The sequence below is a fragment of the Sebastes fasciatus genome, chromosome 3, assembly GCF_043250625.1.
Source record: "Sebastes fasciatus isolate fSebFas1 chromosome 3, fSebFas1.pri, whole genome shotgun sequence".
Classification (NCBI taxonomy): Eukaryota; Metazoa; Chordata; class Actinopteri; order Perciformes; family Sebastidae; genus Sebastes; species Sebastes fasciatus.
The window spans coordinates 34,517,075-34,527,556 of record NC_133797.1 but is presented as its reverse complement, the minus strand read 5'-3'; the positions used below and the strand labels follow the sequence as shown (position 1 = coordinate 34,527,556).

General features: G+C 42.1%; 2 protein-coding genes across 3 annotated transcripts; both read left to right on the top strand.

The window, feature by feature from the left end:
* Positions 1-1,567: 1,567 nt before the first annotated feature.
* LOC141764877 (lysozyme g-like) lies at positions 1,568-9,796 on the top strand. Of its 2 annotated transcripts, none has more exons than XM_074630538.1 (5): positions 1,568-1,755; positions 8,226-8,303; positions 9,032-9,228; positions 9,313-9,463; positions 9,557-9,796. In XM_074630538.1, exons 1-5 carry the CDS (start codon positions 1,650-1,652, stop codon positions 9,691-9,693), a joined length of 669 nt encoding a protein of 222 aa, XP_074486639.1. In that variant the 5' UTR covers positions 1,568-1,649; the 3' UTR covers positions 9,694-9,796. The 2 variants fall into 2 exon arrangements, with proteins under 2 accessions (XP_074486639.1, XP_074486640.1); XM_074630539.1 differs by lacking the exon at positions 1,568-1,755 and adding an exon at positions 7,867-7,948.
* LOC141764878 (lysozyme g-like) lies at positions 3,527-5,078 on the top strand. The gene is made up of 4 exons (XM_074630540.1): positions 3,527-3,597; positions 4,315-4,511; positions 4,597-4,747; positions 4,841-5,078. Exons 1-4 carry the CDS (start codon positions 3,534-3,536, stop codon positions 4,975-4,977), a joined length of 549 nt encoding a protein of 182 aa, XP_074486641.1. The 5' UTR covers positions 3,527-3,533; the 3' UTR covers positions 4,978-5,078.
* Positions 9,797-10,482: the final 686 nt, after the last annotated feature.

The window sequence follows — 10,482 nt, the reverse complement described above, 5'->3', positions numbered from 1 at the left end:
TAATGCCGGGGTGCAATGTGCCAGATATCGGAAAGCCCGAGTTCGCATTGTGATTTAGAGAGCAGAAAAGCATTTTTTGTTTTTGCAGTTCCACTGGTACAAGATCACTGTTATAACAATCACACATCAGACCACCAACAGACCCCAAAGTTTTCTCATACTTTTTGCACATAAACCTGACTGACTTTTACACACACACAAACACTAAATGACCTGACCCGTGCTGCTACACTCAACAGACTGTTTACTTTGCAGAGTTCATCGTACCATGGGAAGATGCAGTGAACCCATCCGGAATATAATAAAATATATTGTATAGACAAGCAGCCAAACCTTCACAGTGAGGATGCTGAGATAGGAAAGTCATTAGTACTATTTCACTCATAAAATAAGCCATCAAGTCTGCACAAACACCACTATAGACTATATCTTTGAACCCCTTTTTCAGTGGTGCATGGTAAGCCTTTACAGGAAGTTATGATTTCATTGACATAAGTGCCATCTGCAGGTTCCTGGTGGTTAGTGTTTCACAACCATCTTGCACAGGAAGCAGAGCCACAACTACTACCACTGAACACATTTTTTTAATAATCAGAAAGAAAACAACACAAGATGTGTGATACATTCTTTTTTAATTATGTGTGTGTTTTTTCTGCACTAATGTAACCTCCTAAGCTTTCTGAAAAAAATCATGTCCCTCTGTGTCCTCCGGTGCTCCTAATCATGGATGTATAAAGAGTACTGGATACAGTGTTGGGGGCGGGGCCCCGTTCATTCCTATGAAAGTTGCTCAGTGGCGCATGATGCCAAAATGGCTCGACTTCCGTCTGGAAAAAGTACCCGGTCACGGGGTCCCAATGTCACGCCGTTGTCACGGTCTGGGTCTCATTCACATGAAAGGAGGAAGGGAAATAACTCAGCTATTAGTGCATTTTACAACTTTCAGGACCTAATGATTTAAATAAGGGCTATTAGAGTGTTCGTACTGGGAAGTTGATTTACCTAAAAAAAATGATCCGCTGAGTTACAGACGTCTCTTTCCCAATGTAAGTCTATGGGAAAATGTCTTTTTTGGCCAAATGGCATCATGTGACGGACAAGTACCGCGTTTGGCCATTACGAAAGTTGGGATCAACGACCGGCGATCTTCCTAGGGGCTTATTCCGAATGGCATCTGCAAGATTTCACAGACCGGAGGAAAACAACCAATCAGAGCTGATCTGGAGCCTGGCGTCTCTGAGCAGCTGTCAAAAAATGAGAAAGTTTGTGACCCGGCAGCCATGTTGAGATCAGTTAAGGAAATACCAAGCAACGCCCACCAGCCGGAGAAAACTTTCTCATTTTAGAGCTAAACAGTATACTACAAGATGTTTCTGAAAACATTTGAGGCGAGAAATAGGCATTACAGTAACAGCATATTGATTCAAATTCTATGTTTTCACCTATTTGATGCACGTCACTGATCTGATCTGCAGTGATATTAACAAAGTAAGACATTTACAGACGTGCCATCTTAAGTCTGGGCGTTACAGTGTTATTGTTGTGCTGCACAGGAAGGAAACACCCGTTCAGCGAGTTTGACGAGTTTGATAACATGCTTTCTGAAAGTTGCATTTATACTTTGCCAAGTTCAGGCGAGGAGCGAGGAAATGAGACTTGTTTTTTTGGTTTTGTTTTTCTTTTACTTGGGATGTACCCACTGTGTTACAGCTCTAGCATTCCAGTTTCAAAAGACCATCAGAAGAGCAAACATGGGTGAGTGCTTGTGTTACTTTACTGTTGATAACTTTCACCTTTCTATTGTTAAGATTACACAAGGTGTAATATTTTAACATAAGGCTGGACTGCATCTGTCTTTTATTGTTTTTTGTATCTGTACTTTTGTAGCTCTTTTACTTTACATGTTATATATAGCCTAAAAGGATTGGGCGATATAACGAGATTATCGTTAGACACGATATCAATTGGCTTCGATAATGGTCTGTACATGTCCTCGATAAGAGAACGATATTCAGTTATGTTGACTACAGGGACTGAGATGACTCCTCTCCGGGACAAAGCATCTGGGAATTATGTATTTTTAAGATGTTTTTTAAACTAAAATGTGTTATACAAGTAGCGAACTGCTTAAGGAATAACTCAGTGCGTAGGTTGTGTGCTTAATGTTAGCAAGTGTCAGTGTTTGCGGTCAAGAAAGAGAGACAGACAGAGAGAGAGAGAGCGAGGGAGCGTGTGTGTGTGTGACGGAGTGACAGTGAGAGGAAGTCAGCTGTAACTAGCTGTGAGCGTAGTAGTGTGTACAGTTCAGGCTGTCGGTGAATAAATAATACAACTCCTCAAGACACAAGCCAAGTTCCTGTGTCTTGTAGGATTTTTGCAAACATGACTCGGCTTGTCAGCCCCATGGATGTATTAAGAGAACTGGATACAGCGTTGGAGGCGGGGCCCCGTTCATTCCTTTTTTTTTTTCTTCCCAGAACTTTATTTTCAAAAAAAGAGACATACAAAGAAACAGTACAAACAAAACAAACAAAAAACTTAACGCCAAAGGAGTTCAATGTCCATTCATTTTAAGTCTTTTCAGAGTTCAAGAAAATGTACTTCCTTTAAAATATTGAGAGACTTTACAGCTTTTTGGCCCCGTTCATTCCTATGAAAGTTGCGCAGTGGCGCATGATGCCGAAATGGCTTGACTTCCGTCTGGAAAAGTCCCCGGATCTTCCGGCGATTTTCCGCATCCATTGCAAAGCCTATTGAAGTAAGCCCCCATGAAGAGTGCCGGTCGTCGATCCCAACTTTCTCAGTAGCCAAACGGCGGTACTACAACTTCTGCGTCTGTCACGGGATGCACATAGACTTACATTGGGAAAGAGACGTCTGTATTTATTACACGGCTGTGGTGAATACTCGATTCTGATTGGTCAATCACGAGGTACCGCGGTCTGTAATTTCTGTATAAAAGACCGTTGCTATGGGCGCAGCTCTGATGTCGGACTCTGGCAGACCGTTTTTGTGTCAAAATATTGATTTCTTCAGTAAGTAGCCGTGTAATAAGCGGAAAAATTTACAGCGAGCAGGTCATAGTTGTGAAAGAATCCCCTTCATGGGATCCTTACATTATCCCTTACATAAACGGTGGCGAGACTGTACAAGGGCAGTTACTAGTCACCAGCTGATTGATCTGAGTTATTGATCTCAGCATGTCATTGTGTAAAATAGCGCTGTCCATACATTATGGCCACTTATGTATCGCAATGTATGTGTCTCCAGTCCATAGATATTTATATCTACTTGCGTCTCTCCGGCTTTTTTTGGACGCTAATATTGTATATCGTCTTTTTTCTTAAAGCAATATCGTCAGTAGGGAAATTTCAATATCGCCAACCCTATAGCCTACGCACGTTACTGTGGCTCTCGTTTGTAAAGCTGTGTTGGTCATGTAACTGTGAAGTCCCATCAAGTCCTCATACTACATGCTGATGTTGATGAAAACTAATGTAACAAACTGAACATTTGCAGGTTATGGAGACATCATGAGGGTTGAAACGACTGGCGCCTCGTGGCAAACAGCCCAGCAGGACGGGCCGTCATCACCAGGTAAACTCAGATAGTAGAGAAACGCAGCTGCTGATTTTATGAAATTTTTTTATAAAAGTAATCATGTAGCCTTCATCTAACCATCTCTGTGTGTCTCTACAGTGTTTCCACTAGGGCTGTCACAATATCAGATTTTCACTACACGATTATTGTGGTGAAAAGAGTTCATGATAACAATAATATTACGAAATCTATAGAAAATTTGAAAGAAAAAAAAAGAAAATAATAATGCTATCAGTGAAATTCATCTTTAACTATTATTGTGTGTTTTGTCTCTTCTGTGTTGGCAAATGAATAAATCAAATACATTTATTTGACAGGAACAATACATGTAGGTATTGTTACATTCAAATAAAGTGCAACTGATGCAATGTATATAGGACTTCTAGCCGCAGCTAATATGCAGACTTTGCCCCTGGTTAGGCTGTTCAGAAAAAAATAAATAAATCTAAAATAAAATAATAAAATAAAAAAATACAAAAAGTATATATATAATAAAATAATAACAATAATAAATAAATAATAAATAAAATAATACAAAATAAATGCACTGACTGGAGAAATACCTCAAACAACACCACTTCAAAGCACCCGAACTACCCCTTTAACATGATATCAATATTTCAGAATCTGTTTAATCGGCCGGGTATGAGTACACATACCAGGACTTTCTCTCTTGAGGCATATTCCTGTTGTCTGTTTGATTTCTCTCTAAAGGTGTGGCTACATCACACACCATGGCACAGACTGATGCAGGCAGAATGGAAAAGTACAGGTCAATGATCAACACAGTGGGAGGAAAATATGGAATCGCTCCTGCTCTCATTGCTGCCATCATCTCCAGAGAGTCCCGGGCTGGAAATGCGTTAGTTAATGGCTGGGGAGACGGTGGAAACGCCTGGGGACTGATGCAGGTTGTCATACATTCTACTGTTTTACTCACAATCCTCTATAGTGGCGCCTCACAATGTTCATCCCATTTCATGTCCTTCTCTGTAGGTTGATGTTAATCCAAACGGAGGTGGACACACTAAACGTGGTGGTTGGGACAGTGAGGAACACCTCTGTCAAGGCACCGAGATCTTGGTTCATTTTATCGGACGCATCCGCAACAAATTTCCTAGCTGGAACGCGGAGCAGCAGCTGAAAGGTTTGTTACTGAATCAGTAGACTCACACACACGCACCGCCAACTGTCTTCACACTCTGCTTCACTTCGTTCTCATTTGTGTTTATCTCTGCAGGAGGGATAGCAGCCTACAATATGGGGGACGGAAATGTCCATTCCTATGATAACGTGGACGCCCACACAACCGGTAAAGATTACTCCAGTGATGTTGTTGCCAGAGCTCAGTGGTACAAAACCAATAAAGGCTACTAAAACCTGAAGCTGCAGAAATCTCCGCAAAATCTCCTGCAAAAAATCACTCTGTAATGTGTGCTCGATGTTATAACACAAGCTAAATAAACATGAAGCCAAACCATTTCTGTAATGAGTGCAATGTGTAAAAAACAAACCGTAATGTTTATCATGTTATTTTAGTGTGTTAGCATGCCAACATTAGCTAATTAGCACTAAACACGGTACAGCTGAGGCTGATGGGAATGTTTTGCAGGTCTCTGATCATAAACCAAATGATGATGGCCCTCGATGAAAAGTTAAGGGGTCACACAGGGGAACAGGAATATCTTCAAGTGTCTCTTATTTTGTGAATAATTGTTTCATTAGGGCTGTGATAATAATGCGTTAATGCAAATTTGTTTGAATGCCACTAATTTTTTTAACGCATTAACGTGATCAATCTTTCGGAGGTTGTAGTGGGCTCAGTTTTAAAGCTAGAGTGAAGATACTGGCATCATATGAAACTAAAATAACTAAAGAATCCATCGGTACCAATCATGTCATACTAGCTTGTCGCGAAGGAGGCTAAATAACGCTCCAAACTTACGCAAAATTTTGGCGAGGAAAAACTGGCATAGCTATTTTCAAAGGGGTCCCTTCGGCCGATAGTCGAACCTCAGATCGAAGAGGAACAATGCGGATTCCGTCCTGGCCGTGGAACAACGGACCAGCTTTTCACTCTCGCAAGGATCCTGGAGGGGGCCTGGGAGTATGCCCATCCAGTCTACATGTGTTTTGTGGACTTGGAGAAGGCATATGACCGGGTCCCCCGGGAGATACTGTGGGGGGTGCTGCGGGAGTATGGGGTGAGGGGGGCACTTCTCAGGGCCATCCAATCCCTGTACGCCCAAAGCGAGAGCTGTGTTCGGATCCTCGGCAATAAGTCGGACTCGTTTCCGGTGGGGGTTGGCCTCCGCCAGGGCTGCGCTTTGTCACCAATCCTGTTCGTGATATTCATGGACAGGATATCGAGGCGTAGTCGGGTGGAGGAGGGTTTGCAGATCGGTGTGCTGAGGATCTCATCGCTGCTTTTTGCAGATGATGTGGTCCTGTTGGCATCATCGGTCTGCGACCTCCAGCACTCACTGGATCGGTTCGCAGCCGAGTGTGACGCAGTCGGGATGAGAATCAGCACCTCTAAATCTGAGGCCATGGTTCTCAGCAGGAAACCGGTGGTTTGCCTACTCCGGGTAGGGAATGAGTCCTTACCCCAAGTGAAGGAGTTTAAGTATCTCGGGGTCTTGTTCGCGAGTGAGGGGACGATGGAACGTGAGATTGGTCGGAGAATCGGAGCAGCAGGGGCGGTATTGCATTCGCTTTACCGCACCGTTGTGACGAAAAGAGAGCTGAGCCGGAAGGCAAAGCTCTCGATCTACCGTTCAATCTTCGTTCCTACTCTCACCTATGGTCATGAGGGTTGGGTCATGACCGAAAGAACGAGGTCGCGGGTGCAAGCGGCCGAAATGGGTTTCCTCAGGAGGGTGGCTGGCGTCTCCCTTAGAGATAGGGTAAGAAGCTCAGTCATCCGTGAGGGACTCGGAGTAGAGTCCTTGCTCCTTTGCGTCGAAAGGAGCCAGTTGAGGTGGTTCGGGCATCTAGCACGGATGCCTCCTGGGCGCCTCCCTTGGGAGGTGTTCCAGGCACGACCAGCTGGGAGGAGACCACGGGGAAGACCCAGGACTAGATGGAGAGATTATATCTCTACTCTGGCCTGGGAACGCCTCGGGATCCCCCAGTCAGAGCTGGTTAATGTGGCCCGGGAAAGGGAAGTTTGGGGTCCCCTGCTGGAGCTGTTGCCCCCGCGACCCGATCCCGGATAAGCGGTTGAAGATGGATGGATGGATGGATCCCTTGACCTCTGACCTCAAGATATGTGAATGAAAATAGGTTCTATGGGTACCCACAAGTCTCCCCTTTACAGACATGCCCACTTTATGATAATCACATGCAGTCTGGGGAAAGTCATAGTCAAGTCAGCACACTGACACACTGACAGCTGTTGTTGCCTGTTGGGCTGCAGTTTGCCATGTTATGATTTGAGCATATTTTTTATTCTAAATGCAGTACCTGTGAGGGTTTCTGGACAATATTTGTCATTGTTTTGTGTTGTTTATTGCATTTGCATTAAGAAGCACATTTGTCCACTCCCATGTTGATACGAGTATTAGATACTTCACAAATCTCCCTTTAAGGTACATTTTGAACAGATAAAAAATGCGTGATTAATTTGCAATTAATCGTGATTAAATATTTCAAGCGATTGACAGCCCTAGTTTTTATTAAATGTTATACCTTCCCCAACAGAGTTTTGCTTATCATATCTTACTAACTAAAGAAAGCCGTTTTATAATCCCTTGATATATATAAGATATATACCACCCCCACCCACAGCTCAGGAAATGGTTTGTTTAATCCTAAATACAACTGCAGGAAATAATCTTCCTGTTAACTGCTCGTTGGAAATTTTGCTTTCTCAAATATTAAAGAAAGACTGGAATTAATGGAGGATATCTGTTTTCACCTATTCGATGCACATCACTGATCTGCTCTGCGGTGATATTAACAAAGTAAGACATTTACAGAGGTGACATCTAAAGTCTAGGCGTTACAGTTTTTTTTGTACAAACTATGCAACATGCTTTCTGAATGCTGCATGTACTAACTTTGCCTGGTTTACAGCCTGCCACAGTAACAGAGCAAATTAATCCCCCGAGCCTGTTAGAGTCAGTGAGGGCTGTTTCTTGTAAATCAGCTGCTTTCACCTCATTTCCCTCCACTCTCTTCACTGCCAAATCACACAGGCCAGGAAGTCATAGTGAAACTGAAAGTACACAGACTGGTATAAATACAACCATATCCTGCATGTTTGCACAAAGGAGTGGACAGAAGGACACTGTGTTACAGCTCTAGCATCCCAGTTACAAGGAGACCATCAGAAGAGGAAACATGGGTGAGTGCTTGTGTTGATAATTTTCAGCTTTCTATTGTTAAGATTACATAAGGTGCAATATTTTACCACAAGCCTGGACTGCTGCATCAGCCTTTTATTCTTTTTTTATCTGTACTTTTGTAGTTTTCTTACTTTACATATTATGTAAAGCCTACGCGCGTTACTACGGCTCTTGTTTGTAAAGATGTGTTGGTCATGTAACTGTGAAGTCCCATCAAGTCCTCATACTATATGCTGATGTTGATGAAAACTAATGTAACAAACTGAACATTTGCAGGTTATGGAAACATCATGAGGGTTGAAACGACTGGCGCTTCGTGGCAAACAGCCCAGCAGGACGGGCCGTCATCGCCAGGTAAACTCAGATAGTAGAGAAACGCAGCTGCTGATTTTATGAAAAAATTGTATAAAAGTAATCATGTAGCCTTCATCTAACCATCTCTGTGTGTCTCTACAGTGTTTCCACTAGGGCTGTCACAATATCAGATTTTCCCTACACGATTATTGTGGTCAAAAGAGTTCATGATAACAATAATATTACGAAATCTATAGAAAATTTGAAAGAAAAAAAAGAAAATAATAATGCTATCAGTGAAATTCATCTTTAACTATTATTGTGTGTTTTGTCTCTTCTGTGTTGGCAAATGAATAAATCAAATACATTTATTTGACAGGAACAATACATGTAGGTATTGTTACATTCAAATAAAGTGCAACTGATGCAATGTATATAGGACTTCTAGCCATAGCTAATATGCAGACTTTGCCCTGGTTAGGCTTTTCAGAAAAAAATAAATAAAAATAAAATAAAATAATAAAATAAAAAATACAAAAATATATATTTATATAATAAAATAATAACAATAATAAATAAATAATAAATAAAATAACACAAAATAAATGCACTGACTATGGAGAAATACCTCAAACAACACCACTTCAAAAAATCCGAACTACCCCTTTAACAGGATATCAATATTTCAGAATCTGTTTAATCGGCCAGATATGAGTACATATACCAGGACGTTGACTCTTGAGACACTGAGGCCATATTCCTGTTGTCTGTTTGATTTCTCTCTAAAGGTGTAGCTGCATCACACACCATGGCACAGACTGATGCAGGCAGAATGGAAAAGTACAGGTCTAAGATCAACACAGTGGGAGGAAAATATGGAATCGCTCCAGCTCTCATTGCTGCCATCATCTCCAGAGAGTCCCGGGCTGGAAATGCGTTAAATAATGGCTGGGGAGACGGCGGAAACGCCTGGGGACTGATGCAGGTTGTAATACATTCTACTGTTTACTCACAATCCTCTATAGTGGCGCCTCACAATGTTCATCCCATTTCATGTCCTTCTCTGTAGGTTGATGTTAATCCAAACGGAGGTGGACACACTAAATGTGGTGGTTGGGACAGTGAGGAACACCTCTGTCAAGGCACCGAGATCTTGGTTCATTTTATCGGACGCATCCGCAACAAATTTCCTAGCTGGAACACGGAGCAGCAGCTGAAAGGTTTGTTACTGAATCAGTAGACTCACACACACGCACCGCTAACTGTCTTCACACACTGCTTCACTTCGTTCTCATTTGTGTTTGTCTCTGCAGGAGGGATAGCAGCCTACAATATGGGGGACGGAAATGTCCATTCCTATGATAACGTGGACGCCCACACAACCGGTAAAGATTACTCCAGTGATGTTGTTGCCAGAGCTCAGTGGTACAAAACCAATAAAGGCTACTAAAACCTGAAGCTGCAGAAATCTCCGCAAAATCTCCTGCAAATAATCACTCTGTAATGTGAGCTCGATGTTATAACACAAGCTAAATAAACATAAAGCCAAACCATTTCTGTAATGAGTGCAATGTGTAAAAAACAAACCGTAATGTTTATCATGTTATTTTAGTGTGTTAGCATGCCAACATTAGCTAATTAGCACTAAACACGGTACAGCTGAGGCTGATGGGAATGTTTTGCAGGTCTCTGATCATAAACCAGATGATGATGGCCCTCGATGAAAAGTTAAGGGATCACACAGGGGAACAGGAATGTCTTCAAGTGTCTCTTATTTTGTGAATAATTGTTTCATTAGGGCTGTGATAATAATGCGTTTATGCAAATTTGTTTGAATGCCACTAATTTCTTTAACGCATTAACGTGATCAATCTTTCGGAGGTTGTAGTGGGCTCAGTTTTAAAGCTAGAGTGAAGATACTGGCATCATATGAAACTAAAATAACTAAATAATCCATCGGTACCAATCATGTCATACTAGCTTGTCGCGAAGGAGGCTAAATAACGCTCCAAACTTACGCAAAATTTTGGCGAGGAAAAACTGGCATAGCTATTTTCAAAGGGGTCCCTTGACCTCTGACCTCAAGATATGTGAATGAAAATAGGTTCTATGGGTACCCACAAGTCTCCCCTTTACAGACATGCCCACTTTATGATAATCACATGCAGTCTGGGGAAAGTCATAGTCAAGTCAGCACACTGACACACTGACAGCTGTTGTTGCCTGTTGGGCTGCAGTT

What these genes read in the sequence shown, in the direction of transcription:
- LOC141764878 (XM_074630540.1), top strand. Translation starts at nt 3,534, where the DNA reads ATGAGGGTTGAAACGACTGGCGCCTCGTGGCAAACAGCCCAGCAGGAC. An exon ending in GGACGGGCCGTCATCACCAG is followed by an intron (nt 3,598 to 4,314) that starts GTAAACTCAGAT and finishes TTCTCTCTAAAG; the next exon opens with GTGTGGCTACATCACACACC. An exon ending in ACGCCTGGGGACTGATGCAG is followed by an intron (nt 4,512 to 4,596) that starts GTTGTCATACAT and finishes CCTTCTCTGTAG; the next exon opens with GTTGATGTTAATCCAAACGG.
- LOC141764877 (XM_074630538.1), top strand. Translation starts at nt 1,650, where the DNA reads ATGAGACTTGTTTTTTTGGTTTTGTTTTTCTTTTACTTGGGATGTACC. An exon ending in CATCAGAAGAGCAAACATGG is followed by an intron (nt 1,756 to 8,225) that starts GTGAGTGCTTGT and finishes GAACATTTGCAG; the next exon opens with GTTATGGAAACATCATGAGG. An exon ending in ACGCCTGGGGACTGATGCAG is followed by an intron (nt 9,229 to 9,312) that starts GTTGTAATACAT and finishes CCTTCTCTGTAG; the next exon opens with GTTGATGTTAATCCAAACGG.